Consider the following 15,193-nt stretch of genomic DNA (forward strand, 5'->3'; position numbering starts at 1 on the left):
ATTTTACATGTTGGAAATGCTAACACTCTGAGACCAACACACTGAAAGCTTTATGGCTAACTGGAAAGAACTAAGTATTCCTTTAACGTGTTGCGAATTATCGCCAGAACAGGAGAAATATTCTCGACTAACTTAATGATTATCCTTCTCATGCTGCCCCTGAACATGGTAGAAACTTTATTCGATCGCCGGATAAATTATGATAATAAATAAGAGCATGTTTTAAAATAATTATTAATATTTTTTAGTGACTATTTTCATAGAACTGCTAAAACGAAATTATGAACAGAAAGTCAATTATGAATCAAAACAGAAGAAAACACTGTTACAAGGGATTGAAATTCGTATAGCAATTTTATGGGGTTATATATATATATATATATATATATATATATATATATATATATATATATATATATATATATATATATATATATATATTCATATTGGAACTACAGTTTGCTTTAAAACAAAATTGGAGACGGAGGGAAGGGGGAGCAGAAGAGTAGAACTATTTCAGCAGATAAGTTTGAAAATTAATGAGAAACACAATGTAATAAATGCCGCGAACACGACCAAATTACAAAAATTCTATCGTTAAATGGTTGTTGAGAATTGTTTTCTATTTCTCTTATTTTTCTATATGTTATTTTTTAAAATCATTTTTGTGATTCCTGTAAGTGTTCCGGTTCTCTTAGATCAAACTGTCTTCAGCCTGTGAAAACTGTGTCACCTTCTTACAATTAATGAGACCAGCGGCGACACTACAGGGGGGTGAGGAGGAGCGATCGCCACCACAATATTTTTCTCGCCCCCTCTTCGACCCCATTTTTCTATGAGCAACCAGTGAATAATAATAATAATAATAATAATAATAATAATAATAATAATAATAATAATAATAATAATAATAATAATAATAATAATAATAATAATAAGAAGAAGAAGAAGAAGAAGAAGAATCGATGATAATAATAATATTCAAAGCAAAACAAGTGTAGTTATCTCGCCTTCCCAAAACTTTTTTTGTTTCCCCTCTTTTACCCCTGCTATTACGAGCCTAGCGCCGCTACTGAATGAGACGAGCAAATGTATTATTTTGAATTAATCTGAAAACACCAAACACAAGACAACAGTTTTATTAAACAGCTGTCAACATCAATCGATCTACATCTAGAGATATTATTGAACATGTGTTTACTGCGACGATGAACAATCGATGTTTGGGGCTAGAACAGAGAAGTGAGACAGACAGACGAGGGAACTTACCTCTCAGCGGAAGAAGCCGCGGCCCCCGGCGTCTCACTCTGATGAGGCGCATCCTGGCTGTACTGGGAGTAACTATGCAGTGGCTGTCAAATGGGAGGCACACAACAGGAGATTTCAGCCGGGCTTATCCATCTTCATCCCGCACACATTGGGAGGAATTTGCGAACAGTCTCTCGACTGATTCACCTTCACATTTAGAAAGTTAAAATCACTCACAAGTTCACATTGCTAATATCTGCTCTGTTCTATTTTTGACGTCAACAAAAATTGGACTGAACTGTCCACTATAATATTTTCTTCTATATTGCCAGAACTTAAATTATGAGTCTCCCACTAGATGAGACAAAAAGAAGAGAAAAAAAGTAGCATGTAGCCAAAATATTTGTGACAGTATTTTTGTGGCATATAGACATTAACACAATCATTTTCACCTTAATTCACGCACGCTCATGCGCAAAATCATTCATTCTCACTCAGAATTGTATCTCAACAAAAAAAATTAGCTTTCTTGTATATAATAGACTTCTTTCTAGTGGAATAACATTTAATTGGAAAGAATTTAATTTCTCCTAGAGACATGATTTCAGTAACTCTTCTCGAGCTATCAGCCAGGTGAAGGTATTGAATGCAGACACCGCATTCATCTTCATTACAATCTCTGAAGATGAATGCGATGTCTGCATTCGAAACATCGGATGTCAATGTCTTCACCTGTCTGATAGCTCGAGAAGAGTTACAAAAATATTTAATTGCTTGAAATAATTTTTAATTAATGTATTAAATCACGCACTTCGTCAATATTTTATTCTTGAAGTATTATTTAATATTGACGTGCAAAGACAATGCATCTGTATGTGCTGCGTAAAGCAGTTTGCATCTAAAAAGAAAGGGGAAAAATGTTTCAAGGTGCTTGATTAACTGATTGAAGTTTTTCAACATTGAAACTATATGAGACGAAGGTAGCACTTAAAGTGAGTTCCGAGCCACCACTTGGGTTTAGATCAAAGGCTATTCTATTACCTCTACCGGAGATAAAAATCGATATCACATTTCAAAGCGCTCAAGTACGTATGTAGCTCTTGTGTAAGTATACGTGCAATTATTGGTATATAGTGATTGGATGGCGACCAGTAATCCGCCGCACTCTAAATCTAGTGGGCAGTCTTTTTTCCATATAAGAAAACTATGTAAGCTCCGTTACGTGTAGTACTAAAGATGTATGCTTCTCTTCAATCTGTTCGCTGATGTTTAAATAAAGTACGCGAAAATACTTTCTCTAATAAATATAGTGCGTTAGACTTTCTTAGATTTCCAAGAATGACTTTGGCCATCTTGTCTAATAATAATAATAATAATAATAATAATAATAATAATAATAATAATAATAATAATAATAATAATAATAATAATAATAATAATAATAATTCCTATAAGTTGCAACAAATAAATTGAAGCTAGAGTAAAAAGACGGAACTCGAATTCCTATCACTAAAATTAAAAATCTAATATGAAGAAAGAATACTCGAAGCACAAAACGAGATTAATGTCTTTCTTTCCCCCTCTCTTTTAATAATAAATCAATATCAAACGCAATATTCTAATTAATATAAAAGGAGAAATTTGATCCACTAGCAAACACTTAAACCAATCAATCTCATTCACGCAATAACACATATGGCACACAAGACATTTTCATACACATAATATAATCAGGTATTAGTAATAATGAAACCCAAATCCAGATTTCAATTTCCCATTAATGACTAAATAAACGTATATTGAATCCTCCAAAACTAATCATGGACATCATTGCAAGTTTCATGGGGAATTGAAACCTAATAATGCTTCACTCTACATCGACGCGCTCACTGAGTTTATTCTATACGTTTTTATTAATACGATGTCTAAATGTGGAATATAAAATGCCTTACTCTGAAAAAGCTTAGCGTATGTCACATGTGAAATGAATTTATATTTTAGTTAAATATAAAGTTGGATTATGTAACTAACAGGAATCAGTGAGAACTTTGGAATACATTCAAATTAAACACATTATTAATCACAGAAGAAAGGAGATGGTACGTAACAAAATGTTTGGAAATCATGATAACAAAACGCACATTGGTAAAAATTACATTGTCACGACTTAAGAAAAGAAATTTACTTAATGTCCTAACTCTTGTATACAAAAGAGCATGTGCAAATTTGAATATTTTTTTTTCCAGGGGAATGAATTTCATTCATATACGTACCCAGCCATAACTCTTTCTCATTATATATATACTCAAGTAGTATAGGCCTATAATGCATATATAGAAGTAATTGCATATCGAAGAAGTAATTGCATACTTGCTCGTGAAACTCCCCTCAAGATCCGTCACTGATTCTCCTACTCGGTTTTTGAATGTGAATCTTGTATCTCTAATTTAGAACAGAGTATTTTTTGTTGAGAGAAATAACACAAAATACGTTTTACTAACAGAAACTACCTAATTCTATACAACATAATCCGATAAAATAGAAAGTCGGCATCAACTCTCAGTAAGCAGGGGAATATAATGTTGACCATCTAGATGTGGTTCCACTTACTTTGCAATCTCTTTTCATTGTTCCTTAGAGGTTTAAAAAAAAAAAAAAAAAAGTTTGTGTGTATTTCATGTTGTATTCTTTCTAACGCTCTTTGGTTTATATGTATATAATTCGTCAAAGCGATCTCGAGAAAATACCTAGTTAGTTGGGTCGTTAATATATATATATAAGCTAAGCCCGTGGCATTGTATCTCTGTTCACAAGTTACTCACATGGAACTCAGAGCTCGAGACTGCAAACTGGTCTGAGATGAAACAAACGAACAAAACGTGCAAAACAAACAAACGAACGAGAGATGAGAGAAACAACAACAACAAAAAAATCAATTCATGAAAAAAAGCTGTCACAAATGAATGACTGCTCTAATACAATTCTTCATTTGTTTTACCAACATCAGATTTTTTTTTTTTTTTTTTTCATTTCTCTTCTCTGGCTTTGTGAAAAAGAGCAAGCACATATTAATTCTGTTTTAGTTATTACCACACAGCAAAGAACAAGATGTATTCTATTATAGTTTTATCTCCAGTAACAAATAAATATACAAAGAAACGAGTGTTAACTTTCTATTCAATATTTGGTACTGAAACTGGAGATGTTTTGAAAACAAACAGTTAACTACAAGTAGAATTGAAAAGCTGAATATAAAATCTATAGTATTATGTGTTAGTTTAAGTCCCGTAAAGGGTCTACATAAAAATATGAATTAATATCCACTTTTACAAATAAAATTAAATGTTATATTTCAAAATAACCCTCTTATTCTCACTCATACAAAGGCTTATTTATTCTCCTCTTTGCAGGGCTATATTATCATCATCATCCAAAATTGTTGGTATGAGACCTTGAAAAGGAACAAATGATGGTTTTTAGAAGGTCTGAACAGTTTCTGTAGAAAATATTACCCTTATTTGAATCATAGTTCTTTCTCTTGTATGAAGTATTGAGTGATACGAACCTTTCATAATTATCTTCACACAAATATATACTTAGAAAAAAATATCTATTCTTCCTGTAGATATGAATAGCTTCGAAACAAAAACAACGGGTAGACGTTTTACTGCTTATAAAGGCCTGAGTTCCAAGATAACTTTTCGTTAGATAAATGTAGTTAGAATAACACATCAACTCCCGTCGCTGGATTTCGCTTTGAATTAGAACCGAAAATTCTAGATCACTGGATATTTAACTCTAAATAATACAACAAAAGAATGCAAGCTCGAAATCACAAGCCATTCGGCTACAAGGAAGCTCTGCTTTTTTCGACATACAGTGATACAGTAGTTGTGCTATTTCCCCGTGGTCTACGGATCTAGAGCTAAACAGTCATCTTATGTTGGTTTATTTGACTGCTTACTTACTATTAAAATACAAAGAGCATAAATCTATACACACAATAAAGGAAAGTATTGCAGATACTTCCATTGTACATTATAAGTTAAAATTGTGCTTAATTAAGAGCTTTAATTGTTTATATTTACAACTTCATACACACACTCTCTCTCTCTCTCCCTCTCTAACTAACTAACTCTACGACCTATGAAACCCGGAGGTTCAATGCCGCGTTCACAAAAGTTCTCCACTGACTTCTATCCTTAGCCAACTGGATCCAGTTTCTACTTTGTATTCCTATTTCTGTGAGATCCACCTTAATATTGTGCTCTCATCTGCGCCAAGGTCTTCGTAATAGTCGTTTTTCATTGGATTTCTAGTTAAGACTGAAAGCATTCCTACTTGCTGGTCACTCATTGTACAAGAATATGCAAATACACTGGTGTACAAAGCTTAAGGACGAAATAGACAAAGCAACATAAAATAATCTGCAGGCAGCGTGTTGCCAGAGGTCTCCTATATACACACACACGAAGTAAGACGTTGCATGGCGTAACGTCAACGCCGAATATGTCTGCTCATCCAACACGAAGCAGTTGAATTAAAGAGACGAGACATTGTGTACCAGTGGGAACTGTTAAGGTGCATTATTGTGTTGGTTATTTATAATAACATGGCCTGGAGACGACATTTGGATAACTTCACACGGAAAATAATCATCGGGAAACTAGAAAAATAAAGTGTAACGAGAGTGATCCTGGAGTTTGATATTACACATAGCATTGTTTCACGTGCATCGAAAGCATTTCTAACCACAGGCAATGTTGTGAAAGATGAAGTGGTCAACAAGGGTCAACTACAGCACTGGACGACCGCAACATTGTGCAACAGGCAAGAATGGGACGACTTCAAATAGTAAACGCATTTAACAGCATTACAAGCCCCAACCTCACGTAGAATACATAGGAGTGCTCTCTTTGCCTGATGACCATTACGTTTCCTTCCGCTGACATCCGCACATCGGCGGCACCATTTGCCGTAGTGCCAAGAACATCACAGGGCTGGGGTCACGTTCTTCTCTCATATAAGATCAGATTCATTCTGAGTAGTGATTCTGGATGTACATACATTCAAATAGCGAGAGTTGTGAACATGCAATGATCCTAGGAACATTGTGGAACATGATCGTTTTGTGGTTTACGTGTTCTTGTGTGGAAATACGATGTTACACGGGTATATCGACCTCCAAATTTTTAAACGCTGTACACTCACTGGTCATTGTGACACTTATCTTTTCAGAGGTGCAGTGCGACCACTTCGAACAGCACAAGTGCCAGAGCTCTTGGAACAAGAGAATACTGGGCGAATGGACTGGCTGCCAGTTCCCCCGACTTCAATCCCGCCGAGCAGATCTGGGATGCTACAGGGAGACGTCTTGCAGCACATTCAGATGCATCAAGGACTACCCAGCAGTTGTCACCAGTGCTATTAATAAATTAATAATCACTTATGTATTATGGATGGTGAACTTATCTTTTCCTCCAATTTATCGACTTCCTTTCCTTTCAATATATATATACTTAGACAATGGTGCCATATTGACTTTATGTGACGTTAACTATCGTACGTTACTTGGGCTGTCGCCACGATTCCAACAATAAAATCATTTATTGAAATCGGTTCAGACGTTTGAGCTCCACAGTGGAACTAATGAACATGAATACATATTCACATATGGACACGCCAAACACAATATACTTTCTTTTGGCTTCGCCGTAGCCGGGTAAAAAACAGAAATCTTCTCGTTTTGTCCTCTCGAAAGAACAGAAAAATATGACAGAGCTTGCGGTGATTCAGGAAAGAAACGAGTTTTCTTTTCCCTTAGCATGTTTATTACATGTGAGGTTTGCGTGTTACTTGTGTAACAAGTAGTACACCCGTACATACACACGTAACACCTTCTATTTGTTCGCCCCATGGTCATGCGTTGACCCTGTCTTTTTGAACTGAACCTATTTGACCGGGAGGTGACATTTACCTCATAATACTGATGGAATTTACGAGAAGGAGCAACATGATTTTATTTGCATGCCAGTTGTCCTCACACTTTTCAGGCGTTTTGTGAGTTTTAAATCACTGTGTGCAGCTGATTAGTATTTATGAAGTAACTTACAAATAAACAAAGTAGTGTTCGCTAATTTCGAGGCACAGCTTCCGAGAGAATTATCATTATTATTTTAATACCACTACTCATGATTATTTGAAGTAGCTGGTTCGTTGGTTTGGAATTTAGTATCCCTATCAGACAAAGCTATATGAGACAGAACCTACAGCTTAACGTGAAATCTGAATCATATGAGCTCCCATTGGGAGTCGAATCCGGGTCTTCAGCATCGAAAACGCGTTTACTAACCCTGTAGTCACGAGAGATTTACAGTAGCAGTATGGCAGTGATGGCGACGACAGTATATTTTAAGTTACGCATTCTTGTTAAATATAATGATAGAAACAATTTCAAGCATTGATTATTCTTACTATCTGCATGTTACGGTGCCAGATAAAATTCTATACTGACTCAAAGAATTAAAGAGAAATTGGTGGCTTGGATTTGAAGTTTTGCGTCCCCATTCAGTAGCGAAGCGATACGAGACGTGGACCTACATTTAGCGTGGGATCCGAATCACATGAACTTAAACCTGGAATCGAACCCGTGTCTCCCGAGTTGAAAACTCATACGCTAACTACAGTACCTATATACCCACGACGGATTTCGAATCACAGTAAATGTGCGCTTACGAATGAAGAATGTTCTTCACACACACACACACAAAAAAAACTATTTATAACTTCAAATTGTGTTGTGTTGCACTTTTTTTTTTTTTTTTTTTTTTTTTTTTTAAGCGACTCAGCCTACCAGCCTTTGAGATGAAGGAGCAGGGTGACGCACGGGATATTATGAGTCACCGCTTCCCAAGCGAAATGTCAAACCATGGTTCACCAAGATCATGAGCGTTGTAAGAGCATTCGTTTTCTATTGTTATCCCTGAGTTCAGAAACAAAAGCTTCAACATAAGTGTTAACGTAATCATCATGCTGAACGAACATCTGTTCTCTTGTCGTCTGGGAACTGAAGATGGAGTTTTTTTTTTTTTTTTTTTTCACCGCAGCATATGCTCACGACATGTTAAAAGAATACCTCAAATGAATGAGTCATTCTTTTAGGTGTGTACGGGAACGGAAGAGGGGAAGTTGTCGATTATAATATTAATAATAATAATATTTAAATACAATGAAGTATGATATAACAATATTATTTTTTCTTTATAACAACAATTCATTTGTCTCATAATAGTAATGTTTGGAATAAGTTCAAAAAACATAATTTAACGCTATTTTTAAGCAAGAAAACATAACCACCAGCTTGTTAATGTACGACCAGGCTGGATTTTTTTTTTTTTTTCGCGAGAAACTTTTTGGAGCATAACGATTACAACTTTGTTTTAAATAAACATGAGAGATTTTTTTTCGATCTTTTTTAAATATCTTCTGCTGTTATGATATTGCATAGATAACGCGCGAGTTCATTGTATTCATATCATTAATGAAGTACTGTACAATATTAGCGTACGTTCGTACATTATAGCGGGCTTCGTGATCCAATGAATTGTTGAAACGGCCATAAAATGTGTTTTGCATGTAGTGAGTGTTTGCTGCAATGGTAACTTCCTGTACGTGGTAGTCCAAGTACAATGATCAACGAAAGTTTTACTTAGTTCCTGAAGATCTTTTAATAACACTATTACAGAGATATAGAGGTGATGGAACCCAACAGCTTTTGCACTTGTATGGATATATAGCCTTGGTAAAGACAGGTTTCAAACCTCTGAAACCAAAATTACGACTAATTTCTGGTAAACACAAATATTGTTATTGGATTTATGTGATTAAAAGCTCGTCTAAACATGTACCCTGAGTCTTCCTTTTATTAGATTCAATAAGAACAAATTTCAGCCTAGAATATGTTAGGAAAAAAATGTGTCAAATGAAACCTATATACGTAAGTATGTTGAAAATACTGCCTAATAATAAAATTTATTATTAGGCAGTATTTTCAACATACTTATATAGGTTTCATTTGACACATTTTTTCATTTGTAATAAAACAATACAGGTATCAACAATCTTATACAGGTTTCATTTGTAATAAAACAATCAAGGGCGCTCATGTTGTGGTTTCCAAGGGGGGCAAGTATAAGCGACGTTTCAAAAATAGTTTCAAATTTTGCTATAACTAATGTAAAAATTCTATTGGATTTTCGATATTCTGAAGTACAATTTCCTCTAAAGGGCGAGCGCCCCACCTTGCCCCCCTGATGGGAGCCCCTGAAAACAATTCAGTCGAATACTTCCATATTGGTTCACTGGTAATTTTTTTTTATAGAATTATAGATCCCTCATCGTTTAAATGTTAGCTCTTTTAGTTTGGTAGGGAGATCTGAGTTCGATTCCCGGTGGTAGTACATTTGCTACAGAATCCACTCTTAAATGTAAGCCCCTTTCTTATATAGAGCAATCAATCGTATGTAGTCTCGGTTTTGATCCCCCGTAGATGATTAGTGATGTCAACCGGCTCGGCTCGGCTCAAGTAAGCCATCGTCTCGGTTGCGGTGAGCCACCGGATCGGCCCAGGTGAGATGAGCCACTGACTCGAGCCGCCTCGGTTGGGGTGATCCATCGGCTAGGTTCGGTTCGGCCCAACTGAGCCGAGGGATCGAGCCGGCTCGGTTGGGTGAGCTGTTGGCTCGGCTCACTTATCGGTTCGGCTCGGTCTTGACTAAGCCGTAAGTCGTGCCGCGCGAGCCGTTGACAACACTATTTATGATGTCTGTTGCTTCCGGTCAGTGAACTGCGAAAATAGACAAAGAGATGCGAACGCAAAGATCCCAGTATATTCAGATTATTCGTCCGAAATTTTGAGAATGGGACTGAGTCTGTAATTGAATCAATACAGTTTCCAGCGCAGTGCACAAAGGTCCTGGATCCATTTCATATATCTAATTATAGCACATTTAAAAGTTTTGGAGAGTCTTCTCGATAAATATACGTGCAAGAAGAAAAATCACTTGAATATTCGTATTCCCTTCGTTAAGAACTGTTCAGATTGTGTCTATATTGAGTAGTTCAAGTCAGATTTTGTACCCAAACACGCAATTAACATATTTTCAAATATTTACTGTTAGGCAGTTTTAAGAATTAAAACTACTTGGATTTTCAATTTCGTCCTTCCTTACTGTATGATATGCATTAATATCTCTTTGTTTCCTGAGGGAACACGTTAATTGTTTTTATACTTGTGCTGTTAAAATTCGAATAATAGATTCTTCGAATATTCAAACCAAGTTTGTTATACAAATAATTTGAACAATTTTCGAATAACGAATAATTATTCAAATAGCCATTCGAATGCTGAAAAGGAATATTCGGATATTCGAATAACAGAAGAAAAAATAGTCGAATATTTTAAAACTATTTTATACGATTACCATATTTATCTAACAAGGCAGGGTACCCAGGTGTAACACGCCGATTGTGACAAGATTGCACAAACATAAAGAACATCGAAAAAGAAGCGACATGTATTTTTTTATATCGGCCAACAAACGCATTGAAAGGGTCAAATAGTGGCATAAAAATGGGGTCAAAATGAGATTATATGGAATATAGTGAGATCAAGAAGAAAGATCGGAAAGGTTAAATGTACGAAATACTAGCGATAGTCGACGCAATTCAATGAGGTAGAACGCACCCATGAGAAGAGAGCAGAACATCCGAAAATGGACCAATCACGCGTACAACATTGTCACAATGTGTTACGGAAATGAGCGAAAAGGGTGATAAAGAGCAGGAAGAAAGAAGAAACGAAAACAGAAAATACATGTGTTTGTTTTGGGTACATATGTTGCCCATATGCGAAAGAGACGCAGATTTATCTCAATGCCCGAAGATGGGATAACAAGCAGAAGGATGCAAACGCCGTTCATATAGACAGCCAGCGAGACAGCACTGAGCGGTGGGTTGCATATATCCCGTAATGAGAACAACGATGAGATGGATATTGGAAACGAAAATGTGTGTACGCAGTAGCAACACCAAGACAAAATTGTTACTGTTATGTTGTACGCGTATTTTCGTAGTGATGTAATGTTGATACTCATGTGTGGTACTGATATTAATGTTGCTGTTTATCTTACGTATGTGAACCACCTGCTATTACATTCTACTGTGCTATGAATTTTTGCTCCCATTACCCGATATATGCAACCCACGGTACAGTACTGTCTCGCTGGCTGCCTATATGAACGGCGTGTGCATCCTTTCTGCGTGTTATCCCATCTTCGGGCATTGAGATAAATCTGCGTCTCTTTCGCATACGGGCAACATATGTACCCAAAGCAAAAAGACTTATTTTCTGTTTTCGTTTCTTCTTTCTTCCTGCTCCTTATCACCCTTTTCGTTCATTTCCGTAAAACATTGTGACAATGTTGTACACGTGATTGGTCCATTTTCGGACGTTCTGCTCTCTTCTCATGAGTGCGTCCTACCTCATTGAACTGCGTCGACTATGGGTAGTATTTCATACATTTAACCTTTCCCGATATCTCTTCTCGTTCTCGCTATATTCCACATAATCTCATTTTGACCCCATTTTTATGCCCCTATTTGACCCTTTCAATGCGTTTGTTGGCCGATGTAAAAAAAAAAAAAAAAAAAAAAAACGTGTCGCTTCTTTTTCAATGTTCTTTATGTCTGTGCAATCTTGTCACAATCGGTGTGTTACACCTGGGTACCCTGCCTTGTAAGACTTTCCATCGGCTTTACAAATTTTTGGCATTCTAGGCAACTCCTCTCAATTCACTGCAAGGGTGTCTCACAAGTCCCCTGACATAGAGTAACAACAAAATATAAGAGGGAAAACAGTCTCCAAATGTGATATTTTCAATGTAAAGGGAAGGATTTTTTTTTTTTTTAAATCGGACGAGCCGTTTGGGCTGTACACTCTTTACGCGCTTCAATGTTAAATGAAAATGAAACGTTGCCATTTATCGGGAGGCGGATAAATTTTGTAAGAGTATGGTGAATGGGGACATGTTTGAAATGGGGGCTGGCCATTGACACGTTAGCGTAAATGGCAACGTTTCATTTTCATTTAACATTAAGTGCATAAAGAGTGTACAGCTCAAACGGCTCGTATGATTTTAAAAATTCCTTCGCTTTAGACTGAAAACATCAATTTGGAAACAGTTTCCTTTCTTACATTTTGTTGTAACTCTGATAATAACAGAATTACCTTATGTCAGGGGACTTTTGAGACACCCTGTATATACGCAAAAGCGCAATTACAATGCTTACTTTTCTATATACAGAACAAGGGATACACTAAACTCTGGCAACCTTCAAAATTAGATGTCCCATACATTACTTCTATATTCCACCGGGAAAGCAGGAAAATAGGGGGGAACCCTCTTTTAAAAGAGGACTTAGAATTTGAATGCCTGTTGAATGCAAACACGATCTTTTACGTATCCTTTCTTTTCTTTTCTTTTTTACGGAGCCACTACTATTTTTTCTTTTTAACTCCGAAAGTGTTAAGGAACATATAGGGGAGGATGGTGGAGTAAAGCTGTCGGTTCCTGATTCTGTATTGGTGTACAGCCCATCTCACAAGTGAGCAGCAGTTTATTTCTAGCTTAGAGGGCGGGTGGTTGCTTAGCAACCAAATCGACTCATCTGAAGGGTTACTATGGAGACAGACGATTTTTTCCGCTTCGACCATTTAAGAGTACAGGTTGCCAGCAATAACATCATCATTGTATCTCGATTAGATAAAACAACATTTTTACATCTGGACAGATCATAGTAACTAATCATCTACGTTGCTGATTCTGAAAGTAATTTGAAATCAATGAACATCAATGTAATTTGAGTCCAACTTAACTTGTCATTTCATTCTAATGCGTATTGAGCGAAACTACTCCCACTGGAATATCACTGATTATTCTACATTGTCAGGACAATGTTTACACAAATGAGGAACGACCTTCGGAAGGCAGAAGGTATAAATATTACATGAGATTCTAGAGGGTGTCCGGGAAATAGGGACGAATGTTAAAGTGCTATAAAACTAATATAAAATATATTGATTTTTTTTTTTTTTATAAACACATTGAGTAACTTCTCCCATTTATGTATACATACACATTAGGTAATTTTCTCACATTTATGTATGAAAAATTGTATTCGGCATATGACCACCCAAGGCTGCAGGGCAATGAGCAATGCGTTCATTGAAATTTGCAATGACGTGTTTACAAACATCTGGTGTGATGCCGTTAATAACCCTCTTAATTTCATCCTTCAGTTGTTGTATTGTCTGTGGTTTGTTCACGTACACTTTAGATTTCACAAAAAAAAAAAAAAGTCACACAGGGTAAAATCGCATGATCTGGCAGGCCATTCCTGATTTCCTCGCAAAGAGATCATTTTTTGAGGAAACTTTTCATTCAGCAGACCAATTGTTTCACGGAATGTGTGACAGGTCGTACCATCTTGCTGAAACCAAAAATCGTCATTTTCAATTTCCATTTCATCCAAAACTGAGGGAAACCAATCTGAAAGCATGTGTCTGTAACGGTCGCCGTTCACTGTGACGCCAGCTCCCTCATCATCTTCAAAAAAGTACGGGCCAATCACTCCTCCTGCCTAGAACCCACACCACACAGTCGTGCGTTGAGGATGCATCTGTTCTTCCACAGTCACTTGCGGATTTTCTGTACACCAAATTCTGCAGTTCTGGTTATTGACGTACCCACTGAGATAGAAGTGTGCCTCATCTGAGAAAATTATTCTTGTCGTGAAGTTCTCGTTCTCCGCTTGTGGAGCCAATACCCATTAAGCAAATCGATGTCTCTTTCCATGATCTGTAGGCTTCAACTCTTGTGTAAGTTGAATCTTGTATGCATGCATTCTCAGATCTTTCGACAGGGTTTCATGCAGTGAACTTGGTGATAAATTCAATTGTTGAGCTCGTCGACGAACTGATTTCATGGGGCTTACGGTCACAGTGTCACGCACAACAGCAATGTTTACTTCTGTTCGAACAGAACGCAGTCTTCCAATTCGCATAATATTAACACTTACCCCGTGGTCTCAAACTTCAGGACCAACTTCCGAACTGATGATTCAGTAGGAGCAACATTGCGTCCAAGTGTCACACGCAAATCTCGAACGGTTGCCGTGGGACTTTCCTTGTTTTTGTAATAACTTTTAATCACTTGGATGCGTTGCTTTGTTGTCAAACGTTCCATGCCGAAATAAACACCAACCAACAATGCTCACAAAACACAGGCTACTAATCGGAAGGATAGAGGATAACAAACATGGTAAACCCACGGCCGCCAACTGTCATATGACAAAATGGTGCGAAATTCAAATTCGTCCTTATTTCCCGGGTGCCCTATATTACGCTAAATCCCGTTACGTCCACATTGATAAATTCAAGAGAAGAACGAGGTCCGGACCATTGCAATAAATTTTCTTGCTTTCAGTTCTTAAATTAAACCACATCAAGCTCACTCATTACGTAAACATTTATTCTATTTACGAAATATGAAGAAAATTATATTAGGTCCTTTCGAAAAATTATCCAAAAAAATGCCTTCAAGAGCACAAACTACCTCTTGTGGATTGTTTCACGAAAAATTACTCATGTCATTTTGAAGTTCGTTAGGGAAATATTTATGTATGGAATATGAACAAAATTATCTGTCATTCTTGAGAAAATCTGCGTACACAACACCCTCACACCAATAAACTACTACTTGTGGACTTTTTCATGAAAAATGATTTATGCTAGATTATAAAATTGATAAGTATTCACTAGCGAAACAACTAATTAAACAATCCGAAAAAGAAACACCCCAAGGGTAAACTGCTCCCTATGAAATTT

General features: G+C 36.5%; 1 protein-coding gene across 7 annotated transcripts in view; it reads right to left on the bottom strand.

Moving 5' to 3' along the window:
• Positions 1–15,193, bottom strand: part of LOC145678561 (uncharacterized) — a 202,569-nt gene that overhangs the window by 109,935 nt on the left and 77,441 nt on the right. Inside the window, exon 2 of one of the 7 annotated variants that reach the window (XM_081748856.1) lies at positions 1,270–1,602. The exons of the other annotated variants lie outside the window; for them this stretch is intronic. Within the exon in view, the coding sequence (XP_081604982.1) occupies positions 1,270–1,321 (52 nt within the window). The 5' untranslated portion in view covers positions 1,322–1,602. The remainder of the gene's footprint in view (positions 1–1,269; positions 1,603–15,193) is intronic. 7 annotated transcript variants of the gene reach the window in all.

The sequence above is a fragment of the Thermobia domestica genome, chromosome 2 (genome assembly GCF_964235325.1).
Source record: "Thermobia domestica chromosome 2, izTheDome1.hap1.1, whole genome shotgun sequence".
NCBI classification, from domain to species: domain Eukaryota; kingdom Metazoa; phylum Arthropoda; class Insecta; order Zygentoma; family Lepismatidae; genus Thermobia; species Thermobia domestica.